Below are 24,274 nucleotides of genomic sequence, written 5' to 3' on the forward strand. Positions count from 1 at the left end.
GTCCTTTTTTCCTATCACTCATCACTGTCCAAGGTGCTGTGTTCACTATGTGCAGATCATCTTTCAAAGTCTGTAGAAACCACTTCCATGTTGGTGTGTCCTCCACTTCAACTACAGCCATAGCAATGGGAAAAATACAGTTGTTTGGATCAATCCCTACAGCAGTCAACAATTGTCCACCATATTTTATTTTAAGATGGCACCCATCAACACAAATAACAGGCCTGCATCCAGCCAAAAAGCCTCTTTTACAAGCATCTAATGACATGTAACATTGGTGGAATCTGCCATCTTTGAGTTTGATAAACATGCTACTTCCAGGGTTTGACATTCTGATCTCTTATGCATAGTCCCACATCATCGAGTATTGTTTCTCCTCATCTCCATGAATCTGCTTTATTGCTATCCTTCTTGCTCTTGCTAGCTTGCTCCTTGTAGGGATCATGTTGTAGTCCTTCTGCACCAACCTTGCAAAATTCATCAATGTCATCTTTTCGTCTGCCCTGAAGTTCTCCAAATACTTGCCTGCTAGATATCTTGATGTGAATCCATTGACCTCCCATTCTTTACTGCAGGTGTGATCCCCCACATAAGTTTTCACCACAAAACTTGTGGTTCTGCTGTCAGGTGCTGCGAATAAATACCATGGACAGTCATCCGAGCAGTGTGCCCTAATTCTTTGTTTATCATTCTTTGCATACTTGATTGCAACTCTATTCTGAATAGCGTACTCTCGAATTGCCCTTCTAAGATCAGCTGCAGTAGGGAACTTCATACCCAATTTGAATATTGGTGCTTTCATGTCCTCTGGCTTGAAAGACCTGAGCTTCACCTTCTTCTTTTTCTTTTTCTTCCCTTTTTCCATAACAACCTCATGTTCTGATTCATTTCCCTCATTCTCTGAAGCTGGCAGTTCTAGCTCATCAGTGTCATAGTCACTATCCCTCTCGTACTGTACTGCTTTATTTTTCTTTGCTCTGAGATCCTTATTGAAGTCATCAACCCACTCCTCAAACAGATTATCATCGCCATTCTTAAAGTCATTGTCTGAGTCAGCCCAATCTTCATAACTACAATCACTATCACTATCATCACTATCACTGTCATTGTTTTTCTGCACTTGTTCTTTAGTTCTCCCTTTTTGTGCCTTGCTCTTGATCCTAGGACTACTCCTAATATAACTCTTTGTACCTCTTTCTTGTGGCTTCACAGGACTCATGATATCAGGCATTGTAGGTGAGCCAATTATGCATATGTCATCCATATTCAGCTCGCTATAAATATCACCATGATCCATGTACAACTTGAAATGCTTGAACTTTGGCACAACAGCAGTCATACTAAGACAGTCTGCATCTCTATCAATAATTCTCAGTCCATTATCCAAATTCATTCCAGGAAGTAACCAGAAACACTGCACTTTACTTGGATCATAGCCAAGCTGCTGCACAAAATCTTTAATCCACAGCGGCGACCAGGTTTCAACCTCACAATGATCAAAGAAATCTGTTTTGCAATCCATGTATTTCTTGTTTGCTCCAAAGCCGAGAAAAACCCCACCATGATTAATCTCTACTGAGAACAGCTCCTCCTTGGGTCCTATTACATGAAAAAAACAGAGTACATATATACATCAGCAGTACAATTTCAAATGGTACTATAGGTGTACATGATGAGCTTATAATGCAAAAAAGATACCACTGTACATAACAAGGCTTCAGTTATAGCAGAGATTATATACTGCAGGAAAAATATTGCCCAAATCACCATACACACAAGAAGATGCCCAAATCTCCATACGTACAGGAAGATGCCCAACTCTTTTGAAATAGATTTCAGTACAGACAGAAGATTTCAGTACGGGAAGAGAAGCCATATGTACATTCAGACTGAATCGACACAATATCTAAGCTGTAATGCCCAAATCGTGCCAAATCTTGCTACTCTATTGAAATCTCTAAGCCAAAAGGGGGTGCAGCAGGGACTGGGGTTAGGGTTCTTACCATACTCCGGAGGAGGGGTGTTGGGAAGCCGCCGTGATGGAGCCATCGGACTAGCGCCGCGGTCGGATTAGCAGCCCCGACTCCCGTCATGCGCCTCCAATCGCTGGACATCAATCGCGAACGCCGCCGGTCGCCACCATATCGCCGCCTCAGAGAGATTCGTTCGTAGAAGAGAGATGGAGGGTCTGAGAATGAGACGAGCTGAGATTTCAAGGGCTTTCCTGCAAATAAACGCTTCATTGTTTAGCCTGGTGGGCCCCTCTGGTCGATGTGGCACCGGTCCAGGTGACACGTCGGACGGTCAACGCTGCTGGGGCGACCATAGGACCTGCAGTGAACGACTCAAAATAGTTTTGGGACCCAAATCTGCACTTTGATAGTTATAGGACTAAAGTGACACACCTTGGATAGTTATAGGACCTATGATGCATTTTACTCTTGCTTGAAATATTAACTTCAACTCCTGGAACATCTCATATGCTCCATGACGTTCAAAACGTCTTTGAAGTCCCGATTCTAAGCCGTAAAACATGGCACACTGAACTATCGAGTAGTCATCAGCTTTGCTCTGCCAGACGTTCATAACGTCCGGAGTTGCTCCTGCAGTGGGTCTTGCACCTAGCGGTGCTTCCAGGATGTAATTCTTCTGTGCAGCAATGAGGATAATCCTCAAGTTATGGACCCAGTCCGTGTAGTTGCTACCATCATCTTTCAACTTAGCTTTCTCTATGAACACATTAAAATTCAAGGGAACGGTAGCACGGGCCATTGATCTACAACAACATAGATATGCAAAAACTATCAGGTACTAAGTTCATGATAAATTAAAGTTCAATTAATCATATTACTTAAGAACTCCCACTTAGATAGACATCCCTCTAGTCATCTAAATGATCACGTGATCCATATCAACTAAACCATGTCCGATCATCACGTGAGATGGAGTAGTTTTCAATGGTGAACATTTCTATGTTGATCACATCTACTATATGATTCACGTTCGACCTTTCGGTCTCAGTGTTCCGAGGCCATATCTGCATATGCTAGGCTCGTCAAGTTTAACCCGAGTATTCTGCACGTGCAAAACTGGCTTGCACCCATTGTATGTGAACGTAGAGCTTATCACACCCGATCATCACGTGGTGTCTCGGCACGACGAACTGTAGCAACGATGCATACTCAGGGAGAACACTTATACCTTGAAATTTAGTGAGGGATCATCTTATAATGCTACCGCCGTACTAAGCAAAATAAAATGCATAAAAGATAAACATCACATGCAATTAAAATATGTGACATGATATGGCCATCATCATCTTGTGCCTTTGATCTCCATCTCCAAAGCACCGTCATAATCTCCATCGTCACTGGCTTGACACCTTGATCTCCATCGTAGCGTCGTTGTCGTCTCGCCAACTATTGCTTCTACGACTATCGCTACCGCTTAGTGATAAAGTAAAGCAATCACATGGCGATTGCATTTCATACAATAAAGCGACAACCATAAGGCTCCTGACAGTTGCCGATAACTTTTACAAAACATGATCATCTCATACAAAAATTTATATCTCATCACGTCTTGACCATATCACATCACAACATGACCTGCAAAAACAAGTACGTCCTCTACTTTGTTGTTGCAAGTTTTACGTGGCTGCTACGGGCTTCTAGCAAGAACCGTTCTTACCTAGGCATCAAAACCACAATGATTTTTCATCAAGTGTGATGTTTTAACCTTCAACAAGGACCGACCGTAGTCAAACTTGATTCAACTAAAGTTGGAGAAACAGAAACCCGCCAGCCACCTGTGTGCGAAGCACGTCGGTAGAACCAGTCTCATGAATGCGGTCATGTAATGTCGGTCCGGGCCGCTTCATCCAACAATACCGCCGAATCAAAGTAAGACGTTGGTGGTAAGAAGTATGACTATTATCGCCCACAACTCTTTGTGTTCTACTCGTGCATATCATCTAGGCATAGACCTGGCTCGGATGCCACTGTTGGGGAACGTAGCATGCAATTTCGAAAATTTTCCTATGATCACGCAACATCTATCTAGGAGATGCATAATGACGAGACGGGGAGAGTGTGTCCACGTACCCTCGTAGACCAAAAGCGGAAGCGTTATATTAACGAGGTTGATGTAGTCGAATGTCTCCACGATCCAACCGATCCAAGTACCGAACATACGGCATCTCCGTGTTCAGCACACGTTCACCTCGATGACGTCCCTCGAGCTCTTAATCCAGTAGAGGGTCGAGGGAGAGTTTCGTCAGCACGACGGTGTGGTGACGGTGATGGTGATGTGATCCGCGCAGGGCTTCGCCTAAGCACTACGACGCTATGACAGGAGGAGTAAACTATGGAGGGGGGCACCGCACACGGCTAAGAGAATTCTTGGGGTGTCTTTGGGGTGCCCCCTACCCACGTATATAAAGGGGGGAGGAGAGAGGCTGGCGGCCAGGAGGGGCGCACCATGGGGGGAGTCCTACTTGGACTCCTAGTCCAAGTAGGATTCGGCGCCCCCCTTTTTCTTTCTCCACCGGAGGGAAAAGGAAGGAGAGGGAGAGGGAAAGGGAAGGGGGCGCCGCCCCCTCCTCCTTGTCTATTCGGACTACCTAGGAGGGGGGCGCGCGGCCATCCCCCGCGGGCTTCCCTCTCTCTCCCTTAGGCCCATGTAGGCCCAACACTTCCCCGGGGGGTTCCGATAACCCCTCTGTACTCCGGTAAAATACCCGAATCACTCGGAACCATTCTGATGTCCGAATACAACCTTCCAATATATGAATCTTAACATCTCAACCATTTCGAGACTCCTCATCATGTCCATGATCTCATCCGGGACTCTGAACAAACTCCGGTCACCAAAACACACAATTCATAATACAAATCGTCATCGAACATTAAGCGTGCGGACCCTATGGGTTCGAGAACTATGTAGACATGACCGAGACACATCTCCAGTCAATAACCAACATCGGAACCTGGATGCTCATATTGGCTCCCACATATTCTACAAAGATCTTTATCGGTCAAACCGCATAACAACATACGTCATTCCCTTTGTCATCGGTATTTTACTTGCCCGAGATTCGATCGTCGGTATCCTCATACCTAGTTCAATCTCGTTACCGGCAAGTCTCTTTACTCGTTCCGTAATGCATCAGCCCGTAACTAACTCATTAGTCACATTGCTTGCAAGGCTTATAGTGATGTGCATTACCGAGAGGGCCCAGAGATACCTCTCCGATACACGAAGTGACAAATCCTAATCTTGATCTATGCCAATCCAACAAACACCTTCGGAGACACCTGCAGAGCATCTTTATAATCACCCAGTTACGTTGTGACGTTTGATAGCACATAAGGTGTTCCTCCGGTATTCAGGAGTTGCATAATCTCATAGTCAGAGAAACATGTATAAGTCATGAAGAAAACAATAGCAATAAAACTAAACGATCATTATGCTAAGCTAACGGATGGGTCTTGTCCATCACATCATTCTCTAATGATGTGATCTCGTTCATCAAATGACAACACATATCTATGGTCAGAAAACTTAACCATCTTTGATTAACGAGCTAGTCAAGTAGAGGCATACTAGGGACACTCTGTTTTGTCTATGTATTCACATATGTACTAAGTTTCCGGTTAATACAATTCTAGCATGAATAATAAACATTTATCATGATATAAGAAAATATAAATAACAACTTTATTATTGCCTCTAGGGCATATTTCCTTCAACTTATGATTACCCCCTCTCGCAAGCATCCGCAACTACAAGAGAAGAATTAAGATAGATCTAACCAGAGCATTAAACAAAAGGATCCAAATTAGCCCCTTACGAAACATCGCATAAACTAGGGTTTAGGTTTCCGCCACTCCCGCAACCCATCATCTACAAACTAATCCCATAATGCCTCCCCCTATGCCTAAACATGTTGAAGTGTCATGTAGTCAACATTCACACGACATCACTAGAGGAAGAGCATAACACATCATCAAAATATTGAACGAAAACCAACTTTACATGATTACTTATAACAAGACTTCTCCCATGTCCTCAAGAACAAATGGAACCGCTGACAAAGCATGATTATGTTCATGATCAGAGGTTAGGGTTGGCTTCAGATGCTATTGCATTATGTCGCTAAGGAGCTTGGCACCAGTGCTCATGAGCTGCACCATGTGGTGGCCATCTGCTTCTTCAGGTCACCGTCCGTGGTGGACTGCTACTCCTAGAGGTGGATCTAGTTATGGTTTCATTAGTAAGCTCAAGCGGTCGCCATATCTAGGGGTACCTAGAGTTGTCCTCCCGTAACGAGGGTAGTGGAAGGAGGGAATGTGGCTGGTCTAACTCTTACCCTTACGGATTCCAATAAGCCCTAGGGAAACAAGACGAGTTCAGTGCTTCTTCGGCAAGATTTTCTTACACTGCTTTAACCTCTGTTGTTGGAGCTACCCCCTCCTCCCCGTCGAGCTGCAATGAATGCTTAGGGTGGATCAACAACCTCTCTGCTGGTTTCGCTAGCTTGGTCCTGATGCCCTCTTCTTCAACCTTCACATGTATGTCCCTCTTCTCCTTGCCCTATGATCGCTCTAGCGAGGTCGCTGATCGCTTCAGGATCCAATTGTATTCTTGTTGTCTCTTTTGGAGTCCTGGTTTCAAAATGGAAGGACCTGATTGTAAATTTTCTCGAGCGCAAGTACCGCGACCGTTACACGCGTCGGGTTAGAACCTGGCCACGGTTGCCGGTACGTTTGGCTGGGTGGAGCGCGACCGCGTAGTGTGATCTGCCGGGAAAAACCTGAACCCAAATTCCGAAACGGTTCGATTGCAGGCCGTGCAAAGCCCGGGAGCGTTCCGAGGTCGTCCGCGAGCCAGCCCGTTGGCCGATCGGTCGGCCGACCCGACCCACCCCCTCCCTGCCAGGATATCTCCCCCGTCTCGCCGTCCCCACCTATCACCCTCCTCCTCGCCCTCGCCGTCCCCCACTCCAGCCTCTTCGCCGGCGATGACCGCGTGTCCCCAGACGCAGACCCCGTCCCCGCGAGCATGAATCCCCCGAACCCCGTCCCGGCGCGCATGAATCCCCCGAACCCCACCCCGCTCCTCTCCCTGCGCCCCAGCAACCCCGCCGTCCCCCTCCCCCGCCGCCACCGGCGCCCCCACTCGCCCCGCCCGGCGGCCGCCAACACCACCGGCGCCGCCTCGCCGCAGGAATGGTTCCGCCCGCGCCGCCCGGCCGACTCCGACCCTTCCACCTCCGGCGGGCGCGTCGCGGCGCGCGACCCGGGCGTGCGCGTCAAGGCCAAGGACGGCGCCGAGGAGAAGAAGGGGGAGCGTAAGAGGAGGTGGTGGGACCGCTGGTCCAGGGACAAGGAGAGCTACCTGGTCGACGACGTGGAGCCGCTCCCGATGCCGTTGACCATCCCGGGGACCGAGCCGATGTCGCGGGAGGAGCTCGACCGCCGCCTCAGCTGCGACGTGAAGATCGATGTGGGTGCCCGGTTGCGGCGTCTGTGTTTTCGAGTTATTTGGGGTTGGATATGGTGCGAATTCTTACATTTTTTGTTTGTGTGGCTTTGGATCGTAGGAATGCAAGATGGTTTCGTACGAGTGGACGGGCAAGTGCCGGAGCTGCCAGGGGTCGGGACTGGTGACCTACTTCAGGAAGAAGGGGAAGGAGACCATCTGCACGTGTGTGCCGTGCGCTGGCATTGGTGAGATTTCTTGGTCTTCAATTCATTACTCAGCCTTGTTCTTATTGTTAGGAATAGCACAGGCGAAAGGAAGGGGAGATAGCAAGGCTTGCTATCTTGACAGAAGTTAATGCTTTAACTTGAGTTAAGGCTTGTTATTTGCAACCATCTGTGATGTTGCTGTGATGAATTCTTACTTTGGAAACATAATTTGCCATACAACCTTCACCGACAGCAAAGCTGTTACTGGTCGAAGCCCGCTGTAGTTATGAAAATAAGATCCTCCATCTCTGTTTTTAAGTTGCAGAAGCAATACTATAAATATTTCTGATATGGCAATGGCACCAAGTTCACGATGATCGTGCATATAACCATTGGTGCTACAGCGATTAGAAAACTCACATTTAGAACTGGATCAGTAGACCTTGGGTAATTGCAGCGAAGTCGATAAATTTTGTGGTGCTTCAATAATTGGTGCATAATAAACACTATACTCCTGATGTAAGCTGAACCCGAATTAAGCATCTTAGTTGCAATCCTAGCAGTGGCCGCAACAATACTGATGACAGCTTATTTAAATTTTTTAATCGGCAGACTATAGTTAACACAGCACATTTTGGGTGAGATTGGTACTGCATAAACTACATACTGTGCCACAATTATGTAGCTCTTGACATGTAGAGGAATAACTAGTCAATTGTGGGACAACTGGGACTTCTGTTAGCCTAGAATGCTATATGCATTAGTCTGTCGTATCTATTCAGGAATAACTGGGTTTCTATCTTATGTAAATGTAACCATATGATGTGGGCATTTCACATATACGGATATACCAATGATATAGCAATGTTCCAACAAAAGAACAATCATGGAAATGTGTTTTACGAAAACTAAGAAAATAGAGAAATCTGCTAGAGATTATAAGTTATAACAACAAAGCAAAACATCTGACACTTAATTCTGTGGATATTATGGTTTATGACAGATAGCTGGCAGATGTTATTTGTCTTTCCAATCTACGAAGGTGCATCCTGGTCATGGGGTTCTCTTTGATTTGCATGACATGGCAATATTATCTTATAAAGAAATTAATAAATACAAGCAAATCTGGGTTCCTGCATACCTCATGCACCTTCTTTGTATACATACCCCTCTTATTTCCATACCCTTCCCCACCTCCACCGCACACCTCCTTCACCCCCAGCTGTGCCACTGAAAACAATAGCATGTCACCAGTTCCCATCCTACGAGCTTTGTCTTTCTACAGACTCTCCCCATCTCTTGTACTCCCTCTGTAAACAAATATAAGACGTTTTGGAGACTTGACACAAGTCTCTAAAACGTCTTATATTCTTTGTTTATAAGGCGGTAGGGTGACCTAAGGCGAGCACCACCCGCTCTAGCGCCTAAGGAGAGCATATTTGTAAGGCGCTGCCAGGGCGCCTTATCGCCTAAGCGTCCAAGGCAGGATACCTTAAAAACAATGCTTACTAGCAAGATGCCCGTGCATTGCACGGAACACCAAGATGCATTTTTTTACAAAACACCTGTTGTGATTGACCCACGCAGGGGTAATCCCATGTGTAAAAACTAATGATATCTCGAGAATATCGGAAAAATGGTATCTCGAGAATTTCATCGAAAAATGATATCTCGAGAAAGATGAGAGATAAGGTGAGGAAGAGTGGGGCGTGGTGGTGACTGGTGGTCGGACTGGGCGGAGGCATGGGGATGGACGGCGCCGGCAGGCGGCCACCATGCCAGATTGTTCCAGAGGCTTCCTTTTTTAATTGCTCAGCAATGAGGTTGTGGGAGATAAGGATGAACGAGGCAAGACCTTATCTGTAAATGTAGAGAGAGGTCCGGGTTTTTTTGGTAAAATTGTCATAGTTTGCTTTCTATCCGTCAGATATAGATCGGACGGTCTATATTACAAGATGGCAGACACACCATCATCACCAACTCGGTTTTTTATAAGAGTAGAGATATTTGTTTACAGAGGGAGTATGTTAAAGAGTAAAAAGAAGAATTTCTCATGCAATTTTTTACACCTCTCATGCTGCTGAAAAATATAATTGTTTTTATTGTAACTGTAATACCCTCTGTATTTGATTTATCTTTACTAGATATAATTTTATCTCTTATGCAAATGTAACACCTGTAATATCTAGATTTTGTCCATCCCCAGTGTTATAAACTTATAAGTTGGTCCCCATGAAAACAAGTGCTCTAGCTGTTCTCTTTTTCCCTTGATCAATTTGCACATTATAATCTTGCGCCAGCAAAATAAGGAGTGAAGATATTTTTCTCTCCTTATTATTGAAGGAATTTCTAGTTTTTTATTTTATTTAATAGGATTGATCTGGGATTTCTTAAAAGCAATGAATTGCCTTGGATGCCACTGGTTATTTATAATTTTATATTTTACATAGATAAGACATGTATTTTGAGTAATAATAAAATTGCATATAAGATAAAGAAATATCAAGAATGGCACACTTTATTATACAAACCCTCCAATAGATGCCCCACCTACTGCACATATTTATTCTTCTCCAAAGTTAAAATTGTGATATTAGGTAGTATGGCTACCCATACATCTTCTGCCGATTATTGTACTCCTAATTTCAATAGCAAGCGCCCAAGAACCTAGAAACGAGCAGAAAAGCAAAAGTAGCAAATATGAGAACAGGGAGTGTGAATTTGGGATTTTCGGGTAGTGGGAACTTCGATAGGAAGTTGATTAGACGAAAGAAAAGCTGTGTTTGGATTTGAGTCCTCCACCAGCTCGTCAAATCTAAGCCAGTTAGCCCACACATGTGGAACTCGACAGTTCTCAAGGCCGTGGTTGTGTCCATGCCAATCACTGCCGACGTCGACTTCAATCTGAAAGGATCCACGTCCCTTCATTCATAGTGCATCCCCACCTGTTCTGGCTCGCTTGAATTGGTTTACAGAATCCAGATTCCTTGAGCCTAACCATGGGTAGTAGGAGGTTATGCTATATCCTACGGACTATTGAAGATGTTGGAAAAGGTGCAAAAATGGTAAAAGTACAAGGGGGGTCTGAACCAAAATGTTTTTCTTTTTTCCAGTGGAACCCTGAAATGCATCAAATGTTGCACTTAACTGTAAAGATGTGATACTAACTAATAACGACCACAATTAGTACTGCAACTATTCTGACCTGATACATGGAAGGTTAAACTCCTGATGAGATCTGCACATGACCTGGAGGTGTCTTACATTATTCCGTTTTTGCCAGTGGATGGGTAGTTGTCATGATTGTTGGCTGATGCTGCCAGATTGTGTAGGCTTTGTTTGTCATGGAACTGTAAATAGCTCGGGCTAATCAGACCTTCCAGTAGAGCTTGTGGGGATAAATTCTTGACATCTTGTTCATACCATGCTCCTTTGTTTTTTCCGCTATAGCATTCAGTACATTCCTTCTGAAAGCGATCTAGGAGCTGACTTCTTTTTGTGCCTATTGGATGGCATCTTGTTTGTTTTGTAGGCTATGTTCGGAAAATCACATACCGTGAGGGAGCTGAAAATCTGGATGAGTTAGATAATGGGAGACCACCATAATTTGTTGGTGCTGTCTGTTTGGGGGACGGTTATTTTATTAACTGGTGCTGAATATTTTGTGTTCACTACAAATGATTCTTTTCACCACACAGTTTCTATTTCAGGCACTGTACAGGAAAGGATGCCATTCTTTAAGCATTGTATAAACTTATCTTTTCTGTCTAGTTATTGTACACGCTCCTATTCTTCAATTACAGATGTATGATCAAAATTCACAAAGAAGGAAAGAATAAAATACAAGAGATCGCTTTGGACCAGTTCTCAAGTAACCTTTCAGCATGTATTGCCCCGAGCAGCTTGGATGAGATTCTTGGTTTGCAATGTTTATCTGGTCCATCTTTGCCCTCTTTTTTGGTTCGAGGTTCCTTTCAGTGCAAGTTCTAGAGGAATCCCAACTTCTGCAACTTTCTGCAGCTATCAGGCATTTGTATCCTGGCCACCTTAGCTCTGTTCAGCACACAACAGTGCCTATAAACCTTCATCAAGGGCACGCAGAAGCTGCCTGGGCAGACCAGTTATAGCCTTCTCCATCATCTGCTGCTAGCTGCAGCAAACCATCTGCAACATGTCGCACCTGAGCATCCTGACCTTCAAATACAACCTAGCGAAGCTCCGGTTCAAGCCCTCCCGGCCGGCCGGACGGCTGCTGTCCGCAAGGGACCGGCAGCAGTCCGACTTGATGATGTACAAGCCTGACGAGGAGGAGATGGCCAAGGTGTTCGACAAGATCGCCGGCGAGCCTGGCCGGATCTCGAGGAGCGACCTCCAGGCACTCCTGCAGAGGTTCGAGAAGGCGGACGCCGCGGGCGAGGCGCGGCGGATGGTCTGCGCCGCCGACAGCAACAAGGACGGGTACATGGACCTGGAGGAGTTCATGGAGGTGCACAGGAACGGCGTCCAGCTGGGCGACATACGCCGGGCCTTCTTCGTGTTCGACAGGGACAGGGACGGCAGGATCACCGCCGAGGAGGTGATGGACGTCCTGCGCAGGCTCGGGGACAGCTGCAGCCTCGAGGACTGCCGGAAGATGGTGAAGGAGATCGACAGGAACCATGATGGGTTCGTGGACATGGATGACTTCATGGCCATGATGACTCGCCCGAGGAAGAGGATGTAACATTTGTGGTCAAGCAAGCCTACGTATCGTACCAACGCTGGTTTAGCTCGTCTCCATTGCGTGTGACATAAACTGAAACTTGTAAACCCAGGAAGAATAAATAAAGTAAATAAACGCCCCTATGCTTCTAATCTTAACCAGCACATATGACAGACTATTTGTTGGAAATAAGGCCAAGAAATGCAACATAAATATGTTCAAAGTTTCGACCAATTATTGCACCTAAAAATACTGTGGTTTGAGGATGCATGGATAGGACACAAACCTTTGGTTATACAGTCTTCCTCTGAACCATAATATTACTATAAGCAAACTAATTTCGCAGGATATTGATGCTTTGGGATTTACTAGAAGATTCCCAAGACTTGAGACACTGACAATGTGGCAAAGCCTGCAGGAGCTAGCTATACTCGCAAGTATGTTTTTTCTTTTTTTGCGAAGTAAATAATATATTCGCAAGTATGTTGACACGTGAAAGGTGAAATCATTTTCTTTTCAAGGAGGATGAACCCCAGTGCATCGAACAGGCCGGCTTACAAAATAAACTAAAAAACTAGGCCATCCATATAGGAAAATCCTCTCAACAGTATCATAAAATCCTCTTATCAAATTGACCGGCGATATAGCAATAGTCAGAGGGCGCAACACTCCTAGACAACGCCTTTGAGAAGGAATCACTTGAGTCAGAGCAAGGGCTATCACCCCTGAAGCAGACCTTCGAACCAACACCTTCAACAAGGTAACGACACGCGGTCGTCAACTCTGCATGATCAAGCTAGCAGGCTAGATCATGGATTTTTTGACAAGTTTTGGATTTTCTCACTTGAGTCTCTGTATATGTACCTAATTACTAGGAGAGTCGACTTCCCTTTCAAGCAAATGTGGGCCTTCAAGTTGGCACTGAAATTAGAGGTGTTTTCTTGGTTGGTGATAAAAGATAAATCCTGTCATGGGATAATTTCTTGAAATGGGGGTGGCATTGTTCTGACATTTGCTAGCTTTGTGGCGATCACAAAGTGATGGAGCATTTGTTCTTTTCTTGTCCCTTGGCTAAATATCCGTGGAATGTAGCTAGTGTAGCTTTAGGTATCAATGCTAAATGTGAGAATTTCAATGAGTGCATTGGTTTTAGAGTTACACTGACTGAGATAGAAGGTTCACTTTCGTTGCAACGAATGCAAAATAGACTAATGCATGTTGACAAACTTGAAAAAGATTGCCCTAGTTTTGGTACATATGTATTTGGACGAGGTGTGTGGGTGCGGGTGGTGGTGGTGTGTGTGTGTGTGGGGGGGGGGGGGGGGGGGGGGGGGGGGGCTGCTAGATCAATCCGTAGGAGTTGATGAATAGTGAGCTGATAAGGAAATTTTTCTTTGTCTCTGCACCTGTTGTAAACATAATTCCAGATTGCTAGATTCGATCAGTAGGGGTTGATGAATAGTGAGCTGATAATGGAATTTTTCTTTGATGGAGTGGCCATATAGGCTATAGCTCTGTTTGTAGTACATATCTTTGTACCTGTTGTAAGTCGGAGAAGAGCCTGGAAGTTATGTTTCCGACATATACGTTTTCATGTTTTTTCAAAAACCGCAGTGGGTTTTTCAGTTTTGGGGGTCCTGTGCGGATGTGCCTGGACTTTGATTGTTCGTTGTGGCGCGGATGTGTGTAAGACGCTTCATTTTCTCGAATGAAATTGGTGGGTTCCTTTCCTCGAAAAATAAGAAGAATCTTCGACACGCAATGATACAGCCTAGACGCATGGTCCAGGAACCCAGTTCCATCTTTTGCATGGTTATCAGGTCAGATTTTTCTGAAACGCAACACTCAGCTGCACCTCACAGATCCGCATCGGCATCTTACGTGCCGGTCTTATTTGTTTGCCTTTGCACGATTCCGGGCTATCCATGTCGCCTATCTGTAGCCATTTCCTGCCCACTCCACGTGCCACTGATTCTTGATTCCTTCAACGACCGTTCATTTATATGGTCTAGCAATATTATTCCAACCGATTTCGTATACGTCCACATATATTCTTCGTTCCACAAATTCTCGAGATGGTTATCTGTCTGCGTCCGTTATTTACTTGCACAACAAAATCACCGGAGCCATTCATTTGGGTGTGTCAGTTTACGTAACTGTAAACTCTCCGTGTTTTAATCCGAATCGGAATTTCGAGGGGGTGGCAGGCATTAGATAGATAGGTACGCATATATCCATCTTGTCATATCCATGTCTGATGTCTGTTATTTCTTCCCACGGATTCGTGGAGCCAGGCCGCGGATATATAAGCGCCACCAAGGCAGTGCGGACAGGCTCACCCACTCGGCCGGACACATATTAAGTGAAAGCACATTCGTAGTTTGGCGCGAATGTCGCTTCTGCACTGCTTCCTGAAGCCGTCGAGGATGAGCCTGCAGCGGTGCGTCGCCGGCGACGACATGACGGCGGACGAGTTCAAGGAGTGGATCCGGCGGTTCGACGCGGACCAGGACGGGCGCATCAGCCGGGACGAGCTGCGGCGCGCCATGCGGGCGCTGCGCGTGCGGTTCACGCGGCGGAGGAGCAGGAGCGGCATCAGCTACGCCGACGCGGACGGCGACGGGTACATCGACGACAGCGAGATCGACGGCCTCGTCGAGTTCGCGCGGACCAACCTCGGCCTCCGGATCGTCGCCTGCTAGAAACGGAGCACATCGACTGCTCCAGTCGGGTCGAGCAGCTACGTGCTCGACCTACGTGATGGCGCGCACGAGATGGCCGTTGTAGCTAGAATAAGGCCATCTCAGATGCGGAAAGTGAACCTTATGTTCTCTGTCTTTTGTTTTTCTTTTCATTTTCTCTCTAGCTGCAGCCCGTGCACTTGAATAATAGAAGGTGCATGCCTGGCTTAGCGCAAGTAAGGGGCAGTGTTGTAGTGCTCGCTTTATGGAATGGAATAATATGTATGTTGATCTAACGATCTTCTTGTTTTTCTTCCCTCAATGTACAGTATATTTGTCCAAACTAGCAGAAAAAAGGAGTAGGGCGTTTTGGAGGTCCAGCTCCATGGAGGACATGATTTTGAAAAATTCAAAATTCAAACTTTTCAGTTTCAATAAATTCTGAAAATAATAATATATGTATACAAGGATGAAATGTATACGTGCAAAATTTCATGATCAAATACCTTGAATTGCGGGCAAATAAAAATCATGGAGTTTGAGAATGAGCAGTGCATGCATGTACATGAGTATTATACTAGCCCACGTGATCCCCAAATAATATCGGTCGCCTACACGCACTCGCTAGCGGGCCGGCTCAAGCTTTACTGAGTGTTTTCCTCGCGCGCACCGCCCTCCTGCCCCCCGGGTCCTATGCCCGGCCCATTTGCTTTTTTTTTAAACTTCAAAAAATGCGTTCACACTGTGAGATTTGAACCGCAAACCTCTGGTCTAGTTCCAAACAGGAATAACCATTTTTTCTCAAAAAAAAAACAGGAATAACCAACTGGGAGAGCTCACCTGCTGTGCTAGTTACTTGGTTTTTTTGCGTCAAATGTAAGGATAAAACAAATGCAGCGTCTTATTTCTTTTTTCGGTTTTATTTGGCCGGTTTTCTCTGGATTTTTTCCCTTATTTTTTCTTTTGTCTTTCTTTCTTCCTTTGCTTAAATTTGCAAAATAAAAATAAAATCATGAATCGTTTAAAATTCGTGAACATTTTCTCAAATCCATGAGCATTTTAGTGAATTAAAAAAAATCAAATTGTGAATTGTTTTTTGGACCTGTGAACTTTTTTCCAAATGCATGAATTTATAGAAATTTCAAGAACTTTGTTCAAATCGTGAATTGTTTTTTGGATCTGTGAACTTTTTTCCAAATGCATGAATTTATTGAAATTTCAAAACTTTGTTCAAATTTGTGATTTTTTGATAAAATTCATTAACTTTCTTTCAAATTGATGAATTTTTTTCAATTTCATTAACTTTTACAAATTTGTGAACTGTTTTTCAAAATAATGAACTTTTTTCAATTTTGTGACCTTTTTTAAAATTCGTTATTTTTTATCAAACTCATTAACATTTTTTTCAAATTGATGGATTTTTAAATTAATTAAACTTATTTTTCCCAAATTTGTGAATTTTTTAAAATCTACGAACTTTAGGTAGTGAAATTTTTAATCAAATTCATGAACTTTTTTAAAAATTGATGAACTTTTTTCAAATTCTTGGACTTTTTTTTGAAAACCCTAGATTTCTAAAAATTCGAAAAAGTTTTTAAAATCATAAACTTTTCCTTAGTCCATGTGAATGTTTTTTGAATTTTAAAAGCGGAATTGGTTTTTTCAGTGAACAACACAGCAGAAGGATAGAAACCGAGAAAATACAGCGAGCAAACAAAAAAAAACCACCGAGTTGCTTGCCTATGGCGGCAAGGAAGAGATGTCTGTTGTAGGATAAGTCCATAAGGTTCTCATCCGTTTTTTTTTTTGCTTTCCTCTTGTTGTTTTTCATTTCATTTACGGTTTATTTCTTAGTTACTTTTATTTTCATTCTTTTTAAATTTGTGAACGTTTTTTAAATAGATGAACTTTTTTTCCATTCATGAATATTCTGTCAAATTCGTGAACATTTTCAAAATTCACATACATTTTCAAATTTGCAAACATGTTAAAAATTGTGAATATCTAAAATTCACATTCATGGAAAATTTTGAAATTCCCAGACGTTTTTAAAATATCTAAAATAAGTAAATTCGAAGACATTTTTAAAAAATTCTTGAACATTTTCAAAATAAACGAATTTTTTCCAATTTGATTAGTATTTTGAAAATTCACAATATTTACATGAACCTTGTGAAATTCTTAAAATATGTAAACATTTCCTTGAATTCTTGAATAATCTCAAATTCATGATATTTTTTAAATCGAACATTTCTCGTTTTTGTGATTTGTATTCATCGACATTTTACTATAAAATTATGAGCTTTTTCAAATTCACAACATACTTTCAAGTTTATGAAGATATTTTCCTAATTCTTGAACATCTTCAATATGCACGAACATATTTCATTTTGTGTATTTTTTTATTCATGAACATTTCTTCCAAATCTGTCAACTTTCTAAAATTCTTGAACATTTTCTAAATTTGCAACCATTTTTTTTTGAATTCATGAACACTTTTAAAAAAATATTTTTTTTTTGAATTCAAGAACATTTTTTCAAATTTATGAACACTTCTCAAAATATATTATTTTTGAAATTCAGGAATAGCTTCTAAATTTACAACCTTTTGCCAATTTACAAGTTTTTGTATTAAAATAAATAGACTGAAATTCATAAAAGTAAAAACTGGGGTTGGGGGGGCATGACCTCACTCGCTTGTGGTCGTGGGGACGGCGCTCATGTCTCTCACTATGTGATGGCCTTTCTATCTGGGCCACCTGTTCCACCGCTCCATGTGAGCGATACATATCACCACCCCGATACCTCCTAGCAAGAGAAAGATGAGGCGGCCAATGGTAAGGGTGAGACTTCCTTATTGGCGCCTTAAGTGCTCGAATCTGAGCTGGAGGTCGCACAGTACATCAGTTGGGTCGTAGCTTAGCAACTCGAGCTTCTCAGTTCTCTGGGTCGTTGCCAGCTCGGTTTGATGTTTGACTGGTCGACCGTTGACCATTGCCTTTTGAAAATAAATCATGGATTAAAAATCATGAATTTTAAAAAAGGTTCACGATTTTAAAAAAGTTCATGGATTTGAAAAGGTTCACAATTTTTTTTTAAGTTCATAGATTTGAGAAAAGCTAATGAATTTATAAAAAAAATCATGATTTTGAGAAAATTTCATGAATTATAAAAGTTCAAAATTTTGAAAATAAAAAATCAATAAATAAGGAAAATAAATGAAAAAACGAACAAATACGGGTAGAAAAAACCTAGGAAAATGTAAAAAAAAATCGAAGCAGAGCGATCTAGTAGCTTCAGAATCCAAAAAACAGAAAAAGAGAGGAAAACCAAAAACGGATCAGAAACAAGAAAAAAAAACCCAAAGAAAACCTGGGCCGATATAACCGGAGGGACCTTCTTGAAGGTTCCCAACCCAGTAAAGGAGAGACTAATATGAGCCAGCCCATGTAGCGAAGGGACATGTGCGCTATATACCAATAGGACTATAACTGGTGCCTTAAGCATTGAATAGGAATTGTGTGAGGTAGAGAGGAGCTAGATAACATGTCGACATCTACGGTGAGATACAAAGATCTTTCATTTCTTTGGTCTTTAGTTAATGCCCCTTCCTTTCATGGAGCTCTTATTTCTTGGCTTGTTGGACTCCTGGAGCTCTTATTCCGATTTCCGCCAAGTTTGTGCAATGGATGATGCATTGTTGTTGCATCAGTGAATTCGGTTAACCAAAAATAAAGCCTGTTTTTTTTCAATGTATTAGGTTTGGTGTTTATTTTACCTGAAGAGGTTTTGATGGCTACTTTGTAGAAGTTGAATAAAAATATTGAATTATATTAACCTAATTCCTCTTTCTACCAGAGCGTCACGGTTACAACTCATAGAGCATGCATTTACATAAGGTTTGTCACAATGAGAGTATCATATATAGTATCATGCATACCATCTTGGCATTTTCACAAAGGTGACACAATTAAATAAGGAAAAAGAGGATTGAGTATCATGATGATATGATACTGTATTATATTAAATGATGTACTATTATGTGTCATGCATGTGAATAAATGAGGTTAGTAGATACCAAACTATGATACTATGCACTGTGGGGATAATATCATACACTAGTATCATATGCATCATACTAGTATATGAAATTTTCCATTGTGACTAGTCTAGTTTGCGAGGTGTGGTCGCTTAAATTGGGTGGTCGTAGGTCAATCATTCTTTTCCGTAAAAGAAAAGACCAATTGCTTTTGTGAACCCATCGATCAAATCTCTCCATATGCCACATGGAATCGAATATGTTGATACTTTGGGCTATGAGCCTTGAAGGAAATGAAGAGATAGTTGCATGCTACTGGCTTAATTAGTTGCTTTATTGCCCAATTATTAGGACATGAATAGCCCCATCTTAGGAATGGAAATGGTGAGTAGTTAATTTTAGTAGCCAATGGCTAATTGGGTGAAGGGTCGATGCACTAGCAGGAAAACCCAGATTATATCAACTCCTGGGGCACCATAATCATCTAGTAGTAATGGTCCCAACATTCTTACATAACTAGAGGATACCTTGCACATTCCCGTGAAATTGGTTGATGCAAATTTAAGTTGATAACACGAGAAGCATAACTAAAAATACATATGATTTATTATATTTGATTGTGTATAGTTGTAAAAATATTTATTGAATATAAGTAGAATAATTGTTGAATGGAAAATATGAGACTTATTTCATTCATAATTGTACGACGATGTGACATACTTGCATGTTGAGATAAATAAGTTAGTGGGGATAACTCTCTCTTAGATACACTATATAGGATTACCTTTCTACAAGCGAAAGCAAGTATAATGTCATCACAAAAAGAAAAAGATAAGAACCGAGTGGAGAAGGATAGGAAACCAACATACTGCATCAATTTGGTTTTGTTAGATCCATCATGAAATAGATTTTCTGAGTGTACTTAGACCTTTTTCAATGCAAAAATGCTTAGATGAGGTTCTAAATACAATAAATGGTTTAGCAACTCAAATTTCCAACGGATAGTTGTTTTATTTTTTGTTGCTAAGCTTCTTTCATTTAATTAGTTTTAGACTCAGAACGGTGTTTTCACCTAGGCACGAGGGCTTAGCATCGGTTCTTCCCAAGGTCATCAAACTACTATCTCTTCTTAATTTACCTGCACATTAAATTTTATGCATACTTGGCGGTCTTATGACGGGACAAATTTCTATAAACAATATTAAACTTATGGAAATTTTGACTTGGGGCAATTTACTTTTTTGAGGAGATGTAATATTATTTTGTGTGTGGTATTACAATGTTTAGTGCTAATTGAGTTACACGCACATGTACACACAATTATTTCCACAATGCTGGAAAACCACACATGGTTTTATTTTCGACTTGGTCGCAACAAGGAAAACCACAACGGATTTTAACTTGCCATTTCCATCTACGACATGAGGAAAATGATGCACACCACTACAAGATTGGAGAATTCTAGACGCGTGTACAATAATTTCATGCCTAATCGTCGCATCCTGTTCCGTCTCTAAATATCATATCATGTCCAACCTTTCATTGTAGAAATTCGATGCGGAAGTCGCCCCTCGAATAATCCCACATTGGGTGGCACTGCTTAGCCTGTAGAGCTTTACACGATTCTTAATTCCATATCGATCACCGAAATGCATCTCCAGCTTTTGCTCCATACATTTCCTTTCTCCCTCGAGCCACTTGGTGCAGATTCTTGCTCCTTTCAACGAGCATGTGTAGATGGCCCAATCAAAACAGAGCCAAATATATGTGCATCGACAACGAGTATCAATCAAGAGATATGTAGAGTCCCCAAAAGAATCAAGATAAGTGGAGAATCTACACCGCGTGATGAATAAGCTATGCTGCAGGTAGGGCCGAACCGTGAAAAACGTAACCAGCACGAGTACGTCACCGGCGGTGTATGGTGCAGGCCACGCTTATATAAGAGCTATGCGGCCGAACAGGCAGCTGCACATTCAGAGAGGCGCATACATTTTCATACATAGACGGCCAAGGTACCTCTCGTCGGAGCAAGGAGGCCGGAGACCGATCAGTTTGGTATGGCGATCAGGAACGTGACGGCGGCGACAAGGTCGCTGGACGGGGACATGACGGTGGACGAGTTCAAGGAGTGGCTCCGGCGGTTCGACGTGGACCGTGACGGCCGCATCAGCCGCGACGAGCTGCGGTGCGCGATGCGCACCATCCGGACGCGCTTCTCGGGGTACAAGAGCAAGCGCGGCATCGAGTACGCCGACGCCGACGGCGACGGCTACGTCGACGACGGCGAGGTGGACGGCCTCATCGAGTACGCGCAGAAGAGCCTCGGGCTCAGGATCGTCGCCTACTAGAGAGGGGTCTGGCTAGGTCCATTAAGCGAAGCTAGCTCCATATCTACCCATCCATGCATGCATGCTCCCTGCTAGAATAAGCGCTGATCTATCGTTTGCTGCTGCCCTGTACCTTTGCTTTCTTGTCTACTTATTGGCTAATCTGTGCACCGACGTCTGCGTCGGTGATCTATCATGATGTATCTGCAGCGTGTGGCACAGGCGGCCGGCAGGCTCGCCTTTCCTGCACGGTTTGCCGTCGTTGTTAATTTTCCCTGTCTGGAAGAAAATGAAAGTGTGTTCTTGTCGATCTGGCGCCCGTTTATTTATTTTTAGCGTTTGTTCTGGTGATTTGGCCTGTAATGCGTCGATGGTCTTACGTTTTCATCAATCAACCTGAGGGCAACTCTAATCGAACAATAAAAAGTCTTTTACTCCTCGAAAGATTCCATATTAAGCAGTTAAGCACTAGCTAAGTGATCCCTCAAACGGTTGAGTCAAGCCTCAAAAGTTGCCTCTCTCGCCCAAATTTGAGCAGCCGCATCCACTTCTCTAATTATAATAATTATAAGTATCCCTCCTACCTCGCTCCTCCTCTCCGACGCTCCCCGGTGATTGATCCGAGCTTCTGGCGGCCGCGGTGACCACGCCCGTGCAACCCCGCCGAACTCCGACGAGAATCCATCGAAGGCTTTCTTCGATCACTCGTCGTTCATGCCATCCCCGACCATGGCCTCGCTTCTCCCCTCCATCCCCGGCAAAATCGCCGCGCTCTTACAGCCATCCCGCCCACGGTCGCAGTAACAGCAACACGTACAACACTGACACACACGTATATACTACGGGCTGAAAATGGAGTGAAAAGTTTATGCTTTTCCGGAGAATAAATGGAAACGAAGACAAAATATAAAAATGGAAATGGAATTTTGCGAACGGAAACGAAAATGGACTTTTTTATGCGAAATGAAAACAAAAATGGAACAATCTTTTCAGATGGAACAGGCGTGGAAACGGAACTTTCTATTTCCGTGAATATGGAATTTCAGTTTTTACTATAGGCCTATGGATGCTTTGTAGCTCAACCACCAAACAATACACAATGACATAGTGAGCAGAATGGATCATTTGAGTCACAACATCTACTAACACACACATACTTAACCCGACCCTATACATAATTGTCCAGTACTACTACAATACTTCGTTAAGTCGCTAACATAATTATATTATTTTGTAGCCTGTTAACAATTCATTAAATTTTTCTCTATGATTCAAGGGGTTATTAAGCTCCGGTCAACGCCCACTTCCGACGCTCTGTATTCGCTTTATGTATGTTCTCAATAGTATATGTTTCCATATTCATTTTCGGAGTTTCTGTATTTGTTTCAATTTTTGCACACACAAAAAACCCAAATATGATAGCATCCAGTTCCGTCTGTTTCCACTCCGTTTTTATCCCTACCCTCCATTCCTAAATATAAATCTTTTTAAAGATTTCTATATCGACTACATTTAAGAATGGAGGGTGTATTACATAAAAACACGTACAAAGAACATGATTGTCAGCTGCAATCATTGGTTCCGACGAATTGTACGTTGCGTCTCAGACCACACCATCGTGCCACTAGGAGCAAAGAGGAGGAAGAGCCCACTCGGACGAAGTGCCCAAACTGTGGCCGGTGAAGGACGAATTTCGCCGACTTATTCTACCCAACCGGCCAAAATGCCTTCGAGGCCTCCAATCATATTGGAGGAGGCATGAGTAGATGCTGTTTTGAGAGTTATTCCATGTCATTTTGCTACTTTGGGGAACTCAAATTAACCCAGAAAAGGTTGGGCATTAAAGTATCCCACATCCAAAACTCAATGGGGCAAAATCAACTTTTCTCTTATTTTTTTTAGTGAAATGAAAGTTATGTTTCACAAAAGGGCTCATATATGTGCCTAGTTTCACGGGGAAGGTCTTTTCATCTCGCAGACACAATATAGGTCATATTTGATAGTGAGATAAGTGGATACAACTAGATCATGGGGTAACCGAATTCATAAACACCTTAACAATCCTAAACAAATAGAAAACTACATCTAAGACCCTGAGATTCAATATTTTCTTGTCAAAGAAGCAACCAAATTCGACGTCAATGTATCACCATAGCTTTCGTTATTGATGGACAATATTAACAAACAGCCCCTCAACAACACATGATGTGTCATCAAGACGGGATATGAGGCAGATCAACGCAACACCGTTGCAGCGCCGCCGACGTGACATCAAACCTGATAAAAACTCTTCCTACATATATAGAATCAGAAACCTTCAGTTCCCTCACCTCTTGTGGATTAATCAACGGTTGAAGGGGGCGCGCGTGGGGGAGGGGGGGGGGGGTAGAAGTAACCGATGAAAATCCTTGCTTTCGGTTTTCTTAGTGACAAATTAAACGCTCATTGTATGTGAACACCTCCTGCATCATGTGAAAACAACCAGAGTATAAGCTGAACTATTAGTGGATGTTTTAAGCCTGATTTTTTTACTTGCAAATTTCTACTGTAATTTCACTCTTTTCAACTTGATGTTCTACTTATTTTTATATCTTTACTTGTTTTAAACCTTTTTATTTTCTCTTTTTAAATAGATTTTGTGCAGTTGTTTTTACTATGTTAACATGTTTTGCCTTTTTTTTCTTGAGACAACTGGCAAGAATTGAAGATAACTATCAACATATAACTACCTTTGTTCTAAATTAATTGAAGTTATAACTTTGTCCTAAGTCAAACTTCTTCAAATTTTACCAAAATAAACCCGCAAAAAGAAATCACCAAAATATAGAATG

General features: G+C 42.8%; 4 protein-coding genes across 4 annotated transcripts; all 4 read left to right on the forward strand.

The window, feature by feature from the left end:
- The first annotated feature begins 6,911 nt into the window (after positions 1-6,911).
- LOC123121736 (protein disulfide-isomerase SCO2) lies at positions 6,912-11,554 on the forward strand. The gene is made up of 3 exons (XM_044541762.1): positions 6,912-7,506; positions 7,604-7,730; positions 11,224-11,554. The coding sequence occupies exons 1-3, from the start codon at positions 7,063-7,065 to the stop codon at positions 11,295-11,297; spliced, it is 645 nt and encodes a 214-aa protein (XP_044397697.1). The 5' UTR covers positions 6,912-7,062; the 3' UTR covers positions 11,298-11,554.
- Positions 11,555-11,589: 35 nt separating this feature from the next.
- On the forward strand, positions 11,590-12,545 carry LOC123121737 (calmodulin-like protein 30). Its single transcript, XM_044541763.1, has one exon. It carries the CDS (start codon positions 11,863-11,865, stop codon positions 12,412-12,414), a length of 552 nt encoding a protein of 183 aa, XP_044397698.1. The 5' UTR covers positions 11,590-11,862; the 3' UTR covers positions 12,415-12,545.
- A 2,202-nt stretch (positions 12,546-14,747) lies between these two features.
- LOC123124903 (polcalcin Phl p 7) lies at positions 14,748-15,500 on the forward strand. Its single transcript, XM_044545453.1, has one exon. It carries the CDS (start codon positions 14,784-14,786, stop codon positions 15,093-15,095), a length of 312 nt encoding a protein of 103 aa, XP_044401388.1. The 5' UTR covers positions 14,748-14,783; the 3' UTR covers positions 15,096-15,500.
- A 5,584-nt stretch (positions 15,501-21,084) lies between these two features.
- Positions 21,085-21,751, forward strand: LOC123121738 (probable calcium-binding protein CML15). Its single transcript, XM_044541764.1, has one exon. The coding sequence runs from the start codon at positions 21,174-21,176 to the stop codon at positions 21,462-21,464; it is 291 nt and encodes a 96-aa protein (XP_044397699.1). The 5' UTR covers positions 21,085-21,173; the 3' UTR covers positions 21,465-21,751.
- Positions 21,752-24,274: the final 2,523 nt, after the last annotated feature.

The sequence above is a fragment of the Triticum aestivum genome, chromosome 5D (genome assembly GCF_018294505.1).
Source record: "Triticum aestivum cultivar Chinese Spring chromosome 5D, IWGSC CS RefSeq v2.1, whole genome shotgun sequence".
Taxonomy (NCBI): Eukaryota; Viridiplantae; Streptophyta; class Magnoliopsida; order Poales; family Poaceae; genus Triticum; species Triticum aestivum.